General features: G+C 42.3%; 1 protein-coding gene across 1 annotated transcript in view; it reads right to left on the bottom strand.

The window, feature by feature from the left end:
* clxn (calaxin) overlaps nucleotides 1-18,316 on the bottom strand; it is a 38,300-nt gene extending 19,984 nt beyond the window's left edge. Inside the window, exons 1-2 of the mRNA XM_061914764.1 lie at nucleotides 18,271-18,316; nucleotides 18,008-18,154 (exon numbers count right to left, since the gene is read on the bottom strand). Of these exons, the coding sequence (XP_061770748.1) occupies nucleotides 18,008-18,154; nucleotides 18,271-18,316 (193 nt within the window). The remainder of the gene's footprint in view (nucleotides 1-18,007; nucleotides 18,155-18,270) is intronic.
* Between the last annotated feature and the right edge of the window lie 1,502 nt (nucleotides 18,317-19,818).

The following is a 19,818-nucleotide window of genomic DNA, read 5'->3' as shown; positions in this document are numbered from 1 at the left end:
TTTGAGCAAATTGCAAACAGTCACTTTATTGTCACTATTTATTGTGTGTGATATTTATGGAGTTGAGCGAGAGTTACAAGGTAAAAATGGTTCAAGTGAACAACAGCACTTAATGATAATCAACACAGGAGTTTGCATGTTCTCCCTCCGGGTACTCCGGCTTCCTCCCACCTCCAAAGACATGCACCTGGGGATAGGTTGATTGGCGACACTAAATTGGCCCTAATGTGTGAATGTGAGTGTGAATGTTGTCTGTCTATCTGTGTTGGCCCTGTGATGAGGAGTCGACTTGTCCAGGCTGTATCCTGGCTTCCGCCCGAATGCAGCTGAGATAGGCTCCCCCCCGCGAACCCGTAAGGGACAAGCGGTAGAACATGGATGGATGGATGGAACACAGGAAAAGCGTGCACCAACAAACCCTATTAACATTAAAGCTACAGACACAAAAAACAATCTGTCCCCAGTAATTTTGACAATTCCACCATTAAGGCTAACTTTTTGCCATCACACTTCCAGGACTCTTCTATTAAAAACGTTGGGTTGGGAAATAATATGTATCGAAACCTTTCGTAGTCTACCGTAGGGGTCTTAAACATTTTCCAGGCCAAAGACCCCCAAACTTATAGCGGGGTTTGAGCGGGGACCCCATCCTTAATTGTCCTTTATAAAATTGTGCTTAAATTAAACTGATCCTAAGAGGTACCTTGTCATTGTGCAATGCTAAGATTTTCAAAGAATATAGTATAGCGCTTGTAATTGCTATATATATATATGTGTATATACAGTATATATATATATATATATATATATATATATATATATATATATATATATATATATGTGTGTGTGTGTGTGTATATACATCTATGTGTATGTATGCATGGGTGTGCATGTATATCATTTTAAAAAGTCTAATCAACCAAAAATGTGGTAACCCCCCCTTGCAGTACCTCTGTAACCCCCTGTTGAAAACCTCTGGTCCAGCAGACATGAAGCTTGACATCCATCCATCCATTTTCTACCGCTTATTCCCTCTGGGGTCGCGGAGGGCGCTGGTGGTTATCTCAGCTACAATCGAGCTGAAGGCGGTGTACACTCTGGACAAGTCGCCACCTCATCGCACGGCCAACACAGATAGACAGACAACATTCCTATGCACCCAAATTCACACACTATGGACCATCTGGTGTTTCCAATCAACCTATCCCCAGGTGCATGTATTTGGAAATGGGAAGAAGCCGGATTACCCGGAGTGAACCCACGCAGTCACGGGGAGAACATGCAAACTCCACACAGAAAGATCCCGAGCCCAGGATTCAACCCAGGACTACTCAGGACCTTTGTATTGTTAGGCAGACGCACAAACCCCTCTAACACCGTGCTGCCCAAAAAGTTCAACAAAGGAGCTCATATTATTGTTTTTTGTTTACCGGTACCTGTTGCCAGGCAGAATACAGAAATATTTACTGCACATCTGGTCATTTAAATGAAATAAACACGCACGCACACACACACACACACACACACACACACACACACACACACACACACACACACACACACACACACACACACACACACACACACACACACACACACACACACACACACACACACCTTACTTACTTGCTTGTGGTTGTCCATCGATTCGATGATAACCATCTTGTTTTATTTGTGAGTCTGCTGATGTTTGAGCAGTCCGATCCTGGATCCACAGATGCGGTTACAGACCGGGCATGTGAAGAAGGTGCTGGGGGGAGCAGGGGTGGCTCGGCGAGCATGCCTCTTCGCACGCTTTGCTGCACGGTGTTGTGTGCGCTGTTCCTCTATATAATCCACTCCCTGTGAGGAGTGGGAGCGCCAGAGGTCTCGGCAGGAAGCAAGTTCCTCCAGTGAAGAGGGGTTGATCTGGCATCTCTTCAGTGTGGTCTTTGAACCGCTTATTCTGCCCACCAGCACTGCGTTGGCCTAGGTGCAACTGACCATAGAGGATTTTGCGTGGGAGTCTATGGCTGGGCATTCGGATGACATGCCCCAACCACCTGAGTTGATGTCGGGTCATGATGGACTCCACACTGCAGCTGCCTGCCCTCCCCAGCACTTCTGTGTGCGGCACTCTGTCCTTCCATGTGATGCCAAGGATCTTCTGCAGACATCTTACATGGAAAGTCTCCAGGCTTCTCAGATGGCGGGTGTAGATAGTCCATGCCTCACATCCGTACAGTAATGAAGTGATGCATACTGCTCTGTAGACTAGCACTTTGGTATGGAATTTGAGGTTGTTGTTCTGAAAAACCCTTCTCCTTAGACGACCAAAAGATGCTGATGCTTGCTTGAGGCGGTTCTGGATCTCGTCATCCATTGAGCAGGTGTCAGACATTATGCTCCCCAGGTATTTAAAGGTGGGCACCGTGAGCAGCTGTTGCCCTGCTGCTGTGAGGGTTATTGTGGGGTTTTGTGGGAGGTCAGCACTAGACTGACAGAGTACCTCTGTCTTCTGGGTGTTGATCGTCAGTCCCATTCTGGTATATGCAGTTACAACTGCCGAGAGGATGTTTTGCAGAGCCTGTGGTGTATGGGCAACCAGGGCACAGTCATCGACGTATTGCAGCTCAATGATGGTCTCTGAGGTCAGCTTGGTAGTTGCCTGTAGCCTCCTGATGTTAAAAAGGGTACCATCAAGCCTGAAGTCTATGGTAACTCCAGCCTGCTCCTCCATCCCCCTACGTAGCAGTGTTGTGATACAGACGAGGAAAATATTGAAGAGAACTGGAGCCAGCAGACAGCTCTGCCTCACTCCAGTTTTCACACCAAAGGGATCTGAGCTGTGTCTTCCCACTACCACTCGGGCCATCATCCCAGAATGGAACTGTGCAAGGATGGTGAGAAACTTGGGTGGACACCCAAATATCTTCAGGACTTGCCACAGTAGGTCCCTGTTTACTGTGTCAAATGCCTTTGAAAGGTCGACAAAGGCAATGAACAAGTCCTTGTGCTGCTCCCGGCATTTCTCTTGGAGCTGACGTGTCACAAATATCATGTCAACTGTCCCCCTGTCCTTCCGAAAACCACACTGCGACTCTGGGGTGACCCGTTCTGATATTGCGGGGATGAGTCTGCGGAGCATGACCTTGGCAAGGACCTTTCCAGCAATGGCCAACAGAGAGATACCCCTACTATTGGAGCAGATGGATTTGTCTCCTTTGTTCTTGTAGATGGTCACAATGTTGGCATCTTTCCACTGTTGCGGTACACACTCTCGTCTCCACACCTCTGAAATGTAGAGATGCAGTGTCCGTTTACAGAGGTAGCCTCCTTCCTTTAGAAGTTCAGCCGGGATGCTGTCAGGTCCAGGGGATTTATTGTTTTTCAGGGTTTTGACTGCATGCAGGATTTCTTTGAAGGTTGGGGGGAGGTCGAGATCTGGCAAGCTAGGATGTTCAGAGAGCTCTGCAAGGACAGTTGTGTCCACTGGGGTGGGCTGGTTGAGCACGGTGTTAAAATGCTCAGCCCACCGCTCCACTATCATAGCCTGATCCTTGATTAAAGATGTTCCATCAGCAGATTTAACAGGTGCCAGGGAGCAGTTTCTGGGGCCGTAGATGGTTTTCACTGCATCATAGAAACTGTGCATATCATTTCTATCAGCGTGAGACTGGATTTCATTGGCCTTTGAGATCCACCAATCATCTTTCATTTTTCTGAGAGTTGTTTGGGCCTCAGAACGAAGGGCTTGCCTTTGCTTTTTATGGAATTGGGATTGTGGGTTGTTCAGGGTGGCTCTGTGTGCCTTGTGCATTCTGTACAGGAGGGTGGAGATCTCTGAAGCATTTTGGTCAAACCAGTCCTGGTGTTTCTTAGTTTTGAAACCAATGACTTGGGCTGCAGTGTCAAAGAGGATGGTGGATAGGGAGGTCCACTTCTCATCCATCCCAGACTCTGAGGTGATCAGCGGCTCAATGTCTGCCAGCTTCTCAGCTAGGGAGCCACGGAAGTTGTCACGGGTGTCGCTGCTGGAGAGTCTGGCACAGTTGAGTGTTTTCCTCTTAGGTGCACCGTGACGTGTTAGGGGCCGAACATGCATTCTGACCTTTGTCAGAATCATGCGGTGGTCGGTCCAGCAGTCTGCCCCTCGCATAGCTCTTGTAATGAGCACGTCCTTGAGGTCAGCCCTCTTCACGATTGCAAAGTCAATCAGGTGCCAGTGTTTGGACCTGGGATGCATCCAGGATGCCTTATATTTGTTCTTTTGTTGGAAGATGGTGTTTGTGATGGTAAGATTGTGTTCCGCACAGAGACTAAGGAGTCTCATGCCATTGGGGTTGACTTTTCCAATGCCGTGGGCGCCTATCACACCATTCCAGTTTTGCGTGTTCTTTCCGACTCTTGCATTGAAATTACCAAGCAGCATGATTTTGTCACTCCTCGGGATGTGACTGAGGATGTCATCGAGTGCCTGGTAGAAGCAATCCTTCTCTTCATCATTGGATGGCAGAGTTGGTGCATAGGCACTTACCAAAGTGACATGTCTGCATTTTGCAAGGGGAATGCGAAGAGTCATGAGCCTTTCACTGACACCCACTGGTGATTCTGTGAGCTTGAGCAGAAGGCTGTTCTTGATTGCAAAACCAACTCCGTGAAGGTGTGGTCCGCCCATGGGGTATCCTTTCCAAAAGAATGTATAACCCTCTCCTACTTCATTGAGTGAGCCTTCCTCGAGGAATCGGGTCTCACTGAGTGCTGCCACATCCACATTGTAGCGCTTTAGCTCGCTGGCAACAAGTGCTGTTCTGCGCTGTGGTCTGTTCGGACTGGCATCCAGGAGTGTCCTTATGTTCCATGCTGCAATTCTAAATGGTATAATCTTTGCATTTCGACCGCGTAATGGAATGTCCCGGCAGGTGCGGTTTTCTGCCCGGGTACTGTGTTGAGTGGGCAATCTTTAGGCAACCTTTTCTAGGCCTTCCCCAATTGGGGTGAGCAGTGCGGTCCCTAAATAGGGGCTGCTCAGACGCACAGGAGTCTGCCGGAAACAGCTGCCATTCAATCCCAGCTGCTAACGACCGTTGTCCTGTGCCGCTGACGTGCAAAGTTCCAGCTAAGAGCTTCCAGCTCATTCAAACCTGCCCCCGTTACTGGATGCTCCATCGCCGTCAGACTTTTGAGGTCGGAGACTCAGGTAAAGAAGACACCTGCGCAATGATGGTTTTTAGAGTGACATGAGGGGTGCGCCTTTCCCAACGCCACTACCTTGATTGTAAAAAGATCGTTCCAGTGACAAGGGAGACCCTAGACGACCGGCATCTTCTTACAGCTGCAGGAAGCTGCCGGAATCCAGGTTTTTGGGAAACCGCCTCAAAGCTTGCCGCCACCAGCTTGCTTTTCTGTCGGGGTGTGCTCCCTTAGCCTTCATCCATTTTTATAGCCATTGTGGTGCTTCTCACTGCTACCATCTTCTGCCTGCTCCACCGTTGAGGTTTTCGGGATCACTCTTAGTCTGGCCTCTACCCTTCGACCTGTTCGGCTTGGGTAACCCTGCCAGGAGTACAAGACTCCAGCCGACATAGCTCTAGGGGTCATGGAGACACGCAATGTGCCCCACCACGATAAGGTGGTGATCCCGTCGGGACACACACACACACACACACACACACACACACACACACACACACACACACACACACGCACACACACACACACACACACACACACACACACACACACACACACACACACACACACACACACACACACACACACACACACAAACTATGGAATGACTCGAGACCTAACTCTATAACCATGAGTGTTGCTCCCATTGCATAATTATGCCTTGAGCATTCTCCTGAACATTGTACTTGAAGTGATCGCTATCCTTATGTAAACACTGTGCTTACAATGGTGCTGAAATGCACCATCTTATATAACAGGCTAAACTGCTTTTACAGGTCAAGTCATCTACTCGCCACAGTAGCCACCCCAAAAAAATCAATGCGGTGTTCTAGTGGTAATAAAATCACTCAGAAATCTACAACACATTGTTTTCAAAGCTTATAAACATACAGCGATTAAAACTAAACCAACAAAAAAAACAACAAAAAAAACCCTCAACACAGATTTCTTTTTCAATTGTGCTGCTATTGAAAGTTTGTACATTTGAAACACAAACGTAAAAAGTTTCGAGCAGGAATATTCAACTAAATTGTTTTGGGGAACACATTTCCAGAAAGGTAAAGAGTAGTGGACCAGACTTCTCCTTTCACTATTAGTCTTATTTTTTATATTCTGGAGCTCCAGTGTCCTCCACAATAGACGTTTGATTTTTGGAGAGGACCGAAAATGGAACGTTGAGGAACACCACGAGTATAACTAAGAAGTTGAACAAATGACTACTGACTACATCTGAAGCAACAGCAACACTGTATTTCTTCCCTGGGCTAATTAAGGCCCGGGGGCCACGTGCGGCCCGTTAGGCTTTTCAATATGACACGCCGGACGTTCCCAAATATTTTTTTTAGATCTTTAAGTTGGAAAGTGTAGCTGCCATTATGATGTGCAGTGATGTTTAAAATTACCATAAGTCTTGAAGTATACAACATATTTCAATGGTTGGAATCTGCGCTTTTGCATGATATTATAGTGACTATTGTTGTCCTAATACCAATATACTTTTCGATACTTTTCTAAATAAAGGAGAACAGAAGAAATTGCATTATTGGCTTTATTTTAACAAAATATCTTAGGGTGTGGTGGACCGATACTTTTCAGAGGCAGTATGGTACCGAATATGATTCATTAGTATGGCTTTACTATACTAATACCCATATACCGTACAACCCTACTAGTTACTATGGTAATCTACGTCCCAACAGGTCAGACGAGGTACCAAGCAGTGTGGGTGAGGAGCGTTTCTACAGAGTGTTTCCAGAGCGGCCAGCCTGAAATGTGGGTGTCAGGGACAGACGTGGAAGGAGATTTTTACAAGAAAGTTCTAAAGCTTAGTGATGTATCACATATATCAGATTGTAGATGTATTTTTTTTGTTTTTTTTACCCTTCACATTCATATTTCGCTGTGTTTGTTGCATTTGGCTTGATTGTAAAATATGTCAATCGAGAGCGGGTGTGACGTTCATATGTTCTCAATATTCAGGGTTTTATCGTTCATACAAAAAATACAATTCCATTCTGTTTTTAAGGTGGTCTGTCATAACAGTTTTAGCATTCAAACAGACTTTATGAGGTTTTGTATTAGTTTTCCTAAAAATAGGTATACCGGCCCCCAGACACTATTTTTTTCTCTAAATTTGGCCCCCGAGTCAAAATAATTGCCTAGGCCAGCTGTATTTACATAAAGCAGACATTATGAAAAAACACGTAAATGCTAAAAAAGGAGATGAGTTAAAGGGTTCCTTGAGGACCGCCTCAGTTAGGTAAATCACACGTTTGGACCCCAGTGTTCTATGTTTGCTCGCCAGGTTAAAATGTCAATCCAAGGATTTTTCAATGTATTTACAGTGGTCCAAGTTCCTCTATACAACAGGAGCACTCTAGTCTTTTTTGGAATTTGCCGCAAAAATGTTTTATGAACTGAACTCTGATTTGGCCCCCGATTCCCTCAGTTGAATAACCCTAGTCTAGAAAATAAGTACTAGTACATTGCCAGTCAAAAAAGCCAATAAGCTAAAAATCCGGCCTGTTAACTCATTGTTCAGGGGAGCTCTTAAGTCATCAGGAAGTGATGTTTACACAACATACGACCACACTAGCTGGCGTCCGTTACACATAGATTTTGTCGGTGGTTGGGGTTGGGGGGCAGATCGATACGAATATGATGATGACATTTTCCAGTTCTCCTGTGTTTATTTTCACAAATACACAATCAATGTTTTTCATGTACATATTGTTACATTGTTGATATTGTTATATCTTCTTGTATTGTTTACAAATACGTTTTGAGTTGGTTTCATTAGTTCCTGTGCTATTATTTTTTCTTTCTGCTTCCTGTTGTATGTTAAATACATTCCATTTACTCCAGTGTGGGACGCACAGCTGCCAGTAATCAGTAGTCAGGAAGGTTGTGAAGCATTCAGAATACTGGTAGTTGTCGCAATAGGGAGTTCATTATTTTACAATTAGTAGTGTAACTGACGTGTGTTTTACAGCTTCTCCTGTTGTCTTTTTCATGCTTCCAGGCCTTTATTTTGTTCTTTGTGTTTTGCGTGCGGATTCGCTCTGTGTGAGTGTGGTTGAATTGAAGACATGTTTTCCTGCCTGTGGTCTCAGATTCAACAGATCATGATTTTTTCATGTAATACGTTTTTGGACACAGGAAGTTTTTAGAGATAAAAAGATTAGGCTTACCTATTTTGTACTATTGACTGTCAAAAAACTGTATGTAATAAAAAAGAAAAACGTTTTATATTGTTAGACACTTTGATATTCTGATTGTGTGAATGAGCATTCACACATATGGTTTTTTACACCAAAATTCATCTATTTATTATTATTCCTTTACTTCTTCTTTTCCAGATTTTGGCGCGCTCTACCTTCTACATTCTTCACCCGATTGAAACTGTTCGGGAATCGTGGGCTTTCCCTTGACAAATTCCAAAAATTCACAGTTTTCCCAGAAATCCAGGTTTTCCGGAACTTTTGTCCCATTTAAAATGAATTGGCCATTTTTCAAACTTCCACAATTTCCACATTTTTCAACCAATTCATACCATTCTACCTTCAACATATTTCAACATTCCGTAAAGTCAAACAACTTGTTTTCTAAGTTCCAAAAAATTGCAGGATTTTCGGGAATTCCTGCTTTTCCAAAGCCCTATATTCAACCTTTTTTCTGGTGACTACTCTTCCCACATTTTTCAAACCACTTCAACCGTTCCACCATAAAAACATTCTTCTTAATTATGACAAAAAAAAAAACAAAGTTGTTTTTTGAACAGGAAAAATTCCCGGTTTTCCCGAAATTCCAGGAATTCAATAATACCATTTTTCAATTCAACATGTTACTACTTCAACATTTCTTGACCGATTTGAAAAATTTAAACACCAATCCTTTCACCTCATTCAGACTATTCAAATTGTTTACCATTTTCAAAAAAATTCCCGCTTTTCCCGAAATTACCAATTTTTGGGAAAATTCCCATTGAAATCAATGGGTCATTCTTCAAAGTTCCAAAGTTCCCACATTTTTTATCTGATCCAGACTGTTCCAACTTCAAAATATTCAGCCTGTTTGGGAATTGTGTGCTCTACTTCAACAATTCTAAAAATATTCCAGGATTTGTGTTCCTTCAGGAATTGCCTCATTTAGTTGTTGAACAGTTCACACATACATTTCTCCCCGTTATATCTTTGTGTCTAATTCTGGAGAAAAAAAATCATGATCAGCAAATGAAAAGCAAAATCTGAAAATCTGTAGATATTATTGTCGAATGATTTTCTGCATGAGTATTGGTATCGAAATACCAGTGTCCTGATGAGTTACATACTCCTGTGCATGAGGGCTGTCGCTCAGCTAATTGTTATGTTTTAGGTTGCAAGCAAACATTCGAGTTACAAGCATCCCCACCATTAGTTGGTGAAGCAAATGTCACATCTAACCCCTTAAAATCCGACCAAAATATCTAGTCTTACTTGCTAGCATGTGTAGTTTTTCCACCTTGCGAAGGAGGAAAGTCACTATGACAAAGAGAAAGTGGACGATATCTATTGAATTAAAGAAATAAATCATAAAAGAACATGACCGAGCAGATAGCTAACTGGCAGTTGGAGCGTACAGTATCCCTGCTAGTATGCACCGTATTGAAGCAGACTGAGTCTAACATCAGCCAAAAATGTTGAAATAATATTCAAATAGCCGACATTTATCTTTGAAAATATGTAGAAGCTGCTGATGGTGTGTTTGACGGAGAATCCGCTGAAAAGAGATATTGTAGAAGTCCACTCTTCAAGGTAACTGCTGTACATTATTATTATATTACTTCATAAAAGTACTGCAGTTGTTAGTAGTATATTCTATTGTTTTATTTTTATACAATATTCATCTAAAGGTGTGTTTTGCTTTTTAAAAGGCATGCTACATGTTCAAATTGTGATGTTTTGGGGGGCAACTACCAATTAAATAGATTTTTATTTTTTGAAATAGGAGACGTTGTTGCGATCTGCTGCTCAGATCTACACTATTTATTTTTCTATTTTGTATATTTCTCCGACTCCTTATTTCCTGTTTGCTTTGTCACCATGGTCACTCATCAGTTCACCTGCTGCTCATGCCCCGCACACCTGCTACAGATAATCACCGTCACTTTATAAGCCGTCCTCTTTTGTTTATTCAGCCTGGGTTCATAATTTGCTTTCACGCAATGAGTTACGTCTGCACTCTTGTCATCGTATGTATATTCTCGCTAGCTTTTCACGCTAAACCCTTTTCTCATTCCAGCTCTCATGCTGTATGTTTTGTTTTGCTCTTTTATGTGCCTACGTGCCAGTTTAGTTCTCATTGTTGTATGTCCTAGCTTTTTTGCTAGCGTCTTTGGTTTGCCTTTTTATTAGCACCAGTGTTTTGTTTCATAGATCATTTTCGTTAAATAAATTCTGTATATCTTACCTTTGCTGTGTTCACTTGACGCATCCTCGAGGGAATCGAACCCGGCATCACAATCCCGAGCAGACGTAACAGTATGAACCCAGCAAAAAAGAATCCCCTCGCGTCGAACCAGAGGGAGGAACCCTTCGACTTAGGGTTGTGGTTGGAGCTCATGGCTTGGGAGCAGGAAAGACTCGGCTGTGGGCCTGAAGTCTCCTCCGAAGCCGTTCGCGCTGCCCCGAAGAGGCGGGGGGTCCAGTGGAGTGGTCCCCCGCGCGGCGGTAATATTCCAGCACCACTTATTCCTCCCCATGGACAAAGCAAGTTTCACCCCGTCCAGGATTCACCCATCATTACCGGCAATCCTGCTTGTTTTTTTTCAAATCATTCCTTCAGCTGCCATGACACTTTTTCTGACACAAGCGATGACGACATTTGGGGAACGCCCACCGGTGACGCAACACCGGCCTCTGTTGATGACATTTCTTCAGAAGGTTTTTATATTGTGGACAGTAATTCTCATTCCCAACCTTTTTCGAATACCAATAACATTTATGATAAAATACATAATTATCAGGATATTTTTTCTCATTATTCTAGTCAACCTCAGTCACCTAGTTTTTCTTCTACTCCACCGTTTAAACCTCTTTCACCGCCCAAGTATAGTGTTTTTTCGCCTTCTAATTGTGTACAAGTTAAAGGGGAGGAGTCTGCCCGCCTCCAAACCTCCCACCACCCTCCCTTAAGGTCAGTCCCTGACCACAGGGAATGGGTCTGGGATCCCCGTCTGGAGGGGGAGGCTATGGCCTATAGCTGTGCTACGGAGGCAGCACAAAGGCGACCTATCAAACCGCAACCTCCTATGAGGCCCCCTTTACCTGTTTTTCGGCTCGCTAAACGCTTAGCTCCTCCTTGTAGACCTCCTCCACCTGTTTTTCCCCCGGCCAAGTCTCAACGGCCTTGTAGACCTCCCCCACCTGTGTTTACCCCGGTCAAATCCCAACGACCAAGTAGACCTCCTCCACCGGTGTTCAAACTCGCGAGGTCATTACCTCCAGCACGTCCACCACCGGTGTTCTGCACTTCTCCGTCTGGTTCTCACACCAGCACATGACTCTAACCTGGTTTTCACGCCAGAATCCAATTTTCACCTGGTTTTCACACTAGAACATTTTTCTAGCCTGGTTCTCACACCAGTTTTAGACTCTAGCCTGGTTCTCAAGCCAGCATCAAATCTGAGGCTGGTTCACATACCAGCACCAAGCTCTAGTCTGGTTCTTGCACCAGAGACTGACTTTAGCCTGGTTCTCAAGCAAGCACCAGTTCCTAAGCTGGAGCGCACTCCACCACCAGTTCCAAAGCTGGAGCGCACTCCAGCACCAGCTCCAGAGCTGGAGCATACACCTGCGTCGACGACTGGGCTGGAGCCCACTCCAGCACCTCTACAATTGCCGGTACCAGCACCTCGACAGGTATCTGTACCAGCTCCACGCCGCCAAGCACCGCCGACGAAGGGGCTGGAGCTGACACCGACGACGAGGCTGGAGTCCACACCAGTCACGCCTACGACAACGTCGCCGTCTGCTTCTACGCCGACGACTCCTGCGGCTACCACGCCGCCTTCGGCTGCAGCACCCGCATCATCCTCGCCAGCTGCACTCGGGCCTGCTTTGGCTGCAGTCCCCGCACCCTCGTCTGCTGCTTCCAAGCCTGCTGGGAATTCGGTGCTGAGGCGTCGTCCACCACGTCGACCACGGGCGTGGCCTCTGCGAGGTCGTCCTCCTCGCCAGACACTCCCTCCTGCATGTCGACCACGGATGTGGCCGTGCCCGGGTCGTCCGCCTCGCCGGGCACCTCATCCTACGAGGCGGCCACTAATGTGGCCTTTTCGAGGTCGCCCGCCAAAACTTTTTCGGCAGCGGCGTTCCACCCGCCGCCACATGATGTGGATTCGGGGACATGCGATCTGGCGACCCTCCACCGTGGCCTCCCTCCGCCCTCCCTTCGTTTGTGAACTTTCTGGTTTTGGGGAGGGGGTTCAAGTTTTTGTTTCTGTTTTTTGAGACATCTGGTATTCGTCTTTTGTTGGGGGGGAATACTGTTGCGATCTGCTGCTCAGATCTACACTATTTATTTTTCTATTTTGTATATTTCTCCGACTCCTTATTTCCTGTTTGCTTTGTCACCATGGTCACTCATCGGTTCACCTGCTGCTCACGCCCCGCACACCTGCTACAGATAATCACCTTCACTTTATAAGCCGTCCTCTTTTGTTTGTTCAGCCTGGGTTCATAATTTGCTTTCACGCAATGAGTAACGTCTGCACTCTTGTCATCGTATGTATATTCTCGTTAGCTTTTCACGCTGAACCCTTTTCTCTCTCCAGCTCTCATGCTGTATGTTTTGTTTTGCTCTTTTATGTGCCTACGTGCCAGTTTAGTTCTCATTGTTGTATGTCCTAGCTTTTTTGCTAGCGTCTTTGGTTTGCCTTTTTATTAGGACCAGTGTTTTGTTTCATAGATCATTTTCGTTAAATAAATTCTGTATATCTTACCTTTGCTGTGTTCACTTGACGCATCCTCGAGGGAATCGAACCCGGCATCACAATGCCGAACAGACGTTGAATTGAGATTCAAATGTTTCAAGTTCAATTTTACCTCGATATGCAGCTTTATACCATTTAAATACTGTAGTAATTTAAGTACTTTCTCCACATCTTCACCTGCAATGCCTAACATGCGGCTCTCGAGCCGCATGCGGCTCTTTACCACCACCCTAGTGGCTCCTTGGAGCTTTTTCTAAAATGGAAAAAATAAAATTTTTCTTTTAATAATGTTTCTGTGGAAGGACTAACACGAAAAAGACCTTCCTAATTGTTATAAAAGCCCACTGTTTTAATGTTTGTGTTTATGCTTCAGTGATGAGAGTATTTGGCCAGCGCCGTTTTCTCCTAATAATTTCGGCGATCCTTGAACTCTTCGTAGTTTGTTCACATGTATAACTTTCTCCGACGCTGCCACAGAAAGACGTGTTTTATGCCACTCCTTCTTTGTCTCATTTTGTCCACCAAAGGTTTTATTCTGTGCATGAATGCACAAAGGTGAGCTTTGTTGATGTTATTGACTTGCGCGGAGTGTTAAAAATGATGCTAACATGCTATTTAGGCTAGCTGTATGTACATATTTGAGATCATTTAATTTTCTTTAATTATGTTCTCTTTGAATTTGATTTCTATTTGCATGTCTCATGACACATAATCTGTATGTAATATTGGCTGCATTTCTGATTGTGGGCCATGTTGTTCCAGACCACAGCAAACATTACCCAGCTTGAAAATATTGTAATAAATCCATTAGAAGAAGAGAGCCTGACGTTTTCTTTAACTTGGACACACTCATCTTTACCTTTGGCAGTTTGAAGCCAGTAATTAATTTCCATGAGTTATTTCACCTTCTGAGACACTTGCCTTCATTATAACACTTACATAGCGCTTTAACTTGCGGTTCTAGACATATATATTTTTTTGTATTTTTGGTCCAATATGGCTCTTTATACATGTTGGGTTGCCGACCCCTGGCCAATAAAAAGTGCTAATTTATTTGTTCAATCAGTTGTTGTATAAATTAAATTTGCGTCCCTCGGGTAATTTTTTAACGGCCATTCTAAAAATACGATTAAAAAAATGAAAGAACAGAAAAAGTGGTATTAAAGAGTAAACAGGTGAAATGTGACAAGAAAATGTTGCAATGTTTACTCTAATAACACAAAGCTGCCATGCAGGCTGTTATTTTTTTTTTTAATCAAAATCAATGTCACATTAAATATTCCACTTTGAGATATTTTTTGGGGGAAATGTTGCATATTTTGTGTTTGCCATATAAAAAATAATGTTTCTTTTTCTAAAGAAGGGCCTATTAAGAACAAACAAAAAACAATAAAAGTTATAATTGACTGATCTAAAGTTGATCTCAAGACAATTGTGTTTAAAGTAAACAGTAAAAAAAAAAAAATATATATATATTTTTAATGAGTAGGACCCTTTTGGAGCCCCAATAATTTTAGTGCGATTTTTTTTTTTGTGTCATTGCTAAAAAAAAAAATAACAACTTGAAATCAATGTTATGTGTTGACATTTTTAAGGCTCCAATTATTCTATAATTTCAAATATTCCACTTTAAAATTCTATTGGGGGAATCTATATTGCATATTTTGTGTTTTTTTCCCCACAACAAAACAGGGTTTTCTTTGACAAAAAGGGCATATAACTTAAATCTTTAAAAACGGTACATTGACAGATAGACCTAATGTTGATCTAGAGATTTAAACCTTGAATAACAATAATACAAAATAATGACACATATTAAATATTTTTTTGACCAAAATCCTTTAGGGTCCCTGGGATCAAGCCCTAGTGGAGGCCTAAATGTATATTTTTTACACATATATTGTATTGGTTTTTGAAATAAAAACATATCAAAATGGCCCCCGCTTGCTTTGATTTTTCATTGTGCGGCCCTCGGTGGAAAAAGTTTGGACACCCCTGGTTTATATGAAACAACTTAAATACACTTATAAAGCATTGCTTATAAATTATGCACAGTTCAATGTTACAACATTTAAAAAATTATTCTGGGTTATATACGCGAGTGGCACTTGCCAACAAGTGTTGTAATGTCCAACCCTAATGCAATTGAACCATTGTACTCTGCAGGGGCGTCACTACGCCTCAAGCCTCCCTAAAATATTCTTAAACCCCCCTAAATAATTTGGCGTTATATTTTATTTTATTTTTATTTATTTTCTTTTTTTACAAATACATGCCGAAATATTCATTTTAAAGTGGCCCGAATAAGAGTTTAAAATAAATAATCATATAACCTGTCATTATTCACTCAGTTTCCCTTCACTTCGTAGCGTATGGCGCGCTACTGCCTACTGGCGCTGACGAGATGAGACGCACAGCCGCCATCTTGGAGTGGAGATCCACTCCACTCAGTGCAATTCTTTTGGCAGGAGCAATGAACTGTCAGCGCATTTTATCTCACTGAATACCACTGATTTTTACGCGCTTTTTTTGTCATACGTGTAACTATGATAAAGGACACATGTTTTGGACATGTTTTGGCGTGTTCAAAGTTTGCTGTACAGTAATAGAATATTCTTATATGTTATAAGTGACCAGATGTCCAAGATCAAAACTGGGAATAATAATCCCAGAGAAGGGGGAAAAAAACGGTCAGCTATTTTTAAATTGAAGAAACAATATGATTAGGTTATATATACATGTTGATATCTAGTATAAATATACTAGATATCTATATATCTTACGGACCAATAGACTGTATCTCTGTTGCTGCAACAGCAGAGAGTTTATTCTGTCTTGACACTTTGTATTGATATTTTCTATTACATTCTTCCCGTAAACCATCACGTTTACAGTGATTGTTTTATATCTATTTTTCATGTATGTTGCTTTGGATAAAAGTGTCTGCCAAATACTTAAACATATATAAACACCTGAAAGTCTTTATAATCTGCAAAAAAAACCCACCAATCTGATTCACTGGATTCAGAATAAAACCAAAGTCTGTTTTACCCAACAAAGTTAGTATTTGAATATTGTTACTTGAAGACTTATTCCTGGTTACAGTTATACTGTTAAGAGAGTATTGTCTTGTGTTTTGCCTAAAATGAGAATGCATCATAATCAGTGGTGGCTGGTGAATTTTGTTTTAGGTGGGTCTGAAAGTTAGAAAACCAAATACCTGTAGGGGTGACATCCTCCCCCAGAAGATTTCTTTGTGATTTTCACATACAAATATTGAAGATCTTTGTTCCTTCTCAACTCTGTGGTCAAGCTGCACAAAACCTTTTGTCTGCAATTGTAAATAATTTAGTTTTTAAGTTTTGTGTTTCTTGTAGAATCTATATAAAGTAGTATACATTAGCCTATTGTTAAAATAATGAAAAAAAAAACATCATTAAAAATATATTTGTTTTATTGCATTGATTTGTTACATTAAAGGCTGTTGTATCATTATAGGATGGCTTGTTAAACATTTCATAGGATTTTCAGAGGGAGGATAATCCAAGACATTTAATATGAAATATATCCATACATCCATTTTCTACCGCTTATTCTCTTTGGGGTTGCGGGGGTTTGCTGGCGCCTATCTTAGCTACAATCGGGCGGAAGGCGGTGTACACCCTGGACAAGTTGCCACCTCATCGCAGGGCCAACACAGATAGACATACAACATTCACACTCACATTCACACACTAGGGCCCATTTAGTGTTGCCAATCAACCTATCCCCAGGTGCATGTCTTTGGAAGTGGGAGGAAGCCGGAGTACCCGGAGGAAACCCACGCATTCACGGGGAGGACATGCAAACTCCACACGGAAAGATCCCGAGCCCGGGATTGAACCCTGACTACTCAGGACCTTCGTATTGTGAGGCAGACGCACTAACCCCTCTCCCACCGTGAAGCCCATGTAAAATGTAAAATGAATAAATACATAAAGAAAAAAAGAAAAAAATGTTTAAAAGCCATCGTCCCGTGCATTTTTTTTACCGTCCCCGTGACGACAGGACATCATTAATGTCAAACCCTGGAAGTTACATTTTAGTGTTTGCATTATTTGTTTCAGCATTGCACTTTGACTCTGGCTTCACGGTGGCAGAGGGGTTATTGTGTCTGCCTCACAATATGAAGGTCCTGCAGTCCTGGGTTCAATCCCAGACTCGGGATCTTTCTAGGTGGAGCTTGCATGTTCTCCCCGAAAATGCGTGGGTTCCCTACAGGTACTCCGGCTTCCTCCCACCTCCAAAGACATGCACCTGGGGATAGGTTGATTGGCAACACTAAATTGGCCCTAGTGTGTGAATGTGAGTGTGAATGTTGTCTGTCTATCTGTGTTGGCTCTGCGATGAGGTGGCGACTTGTCCAGGGTGTACCCCGCCTTCCGCCCGATTGTAGCTGAGATAGGCGCCAGCGCCCCCCGCCACCCCAAAAAGGGAATAAGCTGTAGAAAATGGATGGATGGATGGACCGACGGACTTTCATTCTTTCTTACAGTATACATAAACGTTTCTCACTTCTATTCAGACTTCCATATATATTTAATTTCCTTAACCGACTGAAATAATAATAATAATAACAAAGAATAATTTCTAAGTCTTTGTTAGCCGTTAGTGAAGTTTTGTACTCGTGCGCTACGTTCGCTCACATCCTGTTCATTTCCTGGGGGCTAAGCCCCCCTTGTCCTTAAAAGCTAGTGACACCCCTGGTACTCTGTATTAAATATAAAGTGCACAGCATAGAAACTGCACTGCACCTACCTGCATTGTTGTGTTTTATTTGCATGAGTATAGTGAAGGCGTGCGTTCAAGTGACTGACATCATACCTGCATCCATGATGGTGTCGTTTGTGAGTCCAAAGGTGTTGTGCAGAATGCTTCTTACTTTCCATCTGTCCAAGCCACTCACTGTCCGTGTGTCCTCCAACAAAACATGAAAGTCTCTGATAAGACACCCCACCTCGGCTTTATTGACTGCAGCAATAAAAAAAAAAAAAAAAAAAAAAAAACTTGACAAAAGCGCGTCAAGTAACACAACACGATATTGTTAATTTTACACAAGTTTTCAACACAAAGAAAGAAATACTTACAGTGGGAAACTTGTTTGGACATTGTTTCGGCGAGCTTCTGCACCATCCTTATGGATATTTTGGACCTTTTTAGAGGGAACATTGCGTGCAATGGAGGTGCGACGCGCGAGCTGATGTTGGCGTTGTGTCGCCATGGCAACCACCCAGCTCACAATATGATTAGGAGCGAGCGCGCGCGTAAAACTGGCGAAACTTTACTTGTCACAATAATAATCGGTTATATATGATCCTGTTACTTAGAAAATTTTTATAATAAAATGACTAATTCATTTTACACTGGCAATGGGATTTTAAAAACATATAATTCGATTTAGCAGAGATATCATTTTTACAACAATTGGTAGCTATTACTGTGGCTTATATTGTATACTTTTCAGTTTTCCTTTAAAATGTATTATTTTTACTGCATGGCATTACACATGAAAACTAACTGTGCTAATTCTCATGACACGTTTGCCTTTTTTCATAAATTATTTAAATACATCCTGCAGCTTTTTCAAAATACACACCTTGACAATTGATTTTTTTTTACATTGTTCTTAATTTCTCAGTAAATAATATAACAATCTTCATGACCAAATTCAAGCAGAATGCAGGTTTTGAATACTAATTTTGCTACAAATCCTTTGTTGTGGTTTGCACTATATTTAGTATTATGACATATATTCCTCAATAAATATACTCATATTTAGTTCTGTCACATAGAAGGTGTAATGTGTCACAATAATAATAGCTACTCTTTATATCCATCCATCCATTTTCTACCGCTTATTCCCTTTGGGGTCGTGGGGGGCGCTGGTGCCTATCTCAGCTACAATCGGGCGGAAGGCAGAGTACACCCTGGACAAGTCTCCACCTCATCGCAGTGAAGCTAGCCAATTATAAATAAAATACTTATTTCCAATAATGCGACACTCCTGTATCCCGAAGGACAGCTGGGGTTGGCTGAGCCACCCGCTACCTTGAACAGGTGCGGTAGAAACGGATGGATGGATTAAAATGCATGACAATGCTTTATTATTTGAACGTTATTTTTATTACTGTTATTTCCAGCGAAATTATTCATTTCTTATCGTGTTAAGCAATGTCAGATATAGTCTGACACTGAGAGCCAGATACAGTCGTCAAAAGAGCCACATCTGGCTCGCGAGCCATAGGTTCCGTACCCCTGTTCTAGGTGATGTAGTATACGAACGAGCAACACACTTCCGAGTTGACATGTATATATATATATATATATATACATATATATATATATATATATATATATATATATATATATATATATATATATATATATATATATATATATATATATATATAGTCAAGAAAATAAGTATTTGCACACCCTGCTATTTTGCAAGTTCTCCCACTTAGAAATCATGGAGGGGTCTGAAATTTTCACAGTAGGTGCATGTCCACTGTATGAGAGATAACCTAAAAAGAAAAATCCAGAAATCACAATCTATGATTTTTTAAAAATGTTTTTGTGTGATGAAGCTGAAAATAAGTATTTGAACACCAACATTAATATTTGGTAGAGTAGCC

The sequence above is a fragment of the Nerophis ophidion genome, linkage group LG11, assembly GCF_033978795.1.
Source record: "Nerophis ophidion isolate RoL-2023_Sa linkage group LG11, RoL_Noph_v1.0, whole genome shotgun sequence".
In the NCBI taxonomy this organism is placed as follows: Eukaryota; Metazoa; Chordata; class Actinopteri; order Syngnathiformes; family Syngnathidae; genus Nerophis; species Nerophis ophidion.
The sequence above is the reverse complement of the archived record's forward strand: the minus strand, read 5'-3'. Positions and strand labels throughout refer to the sequence as shown.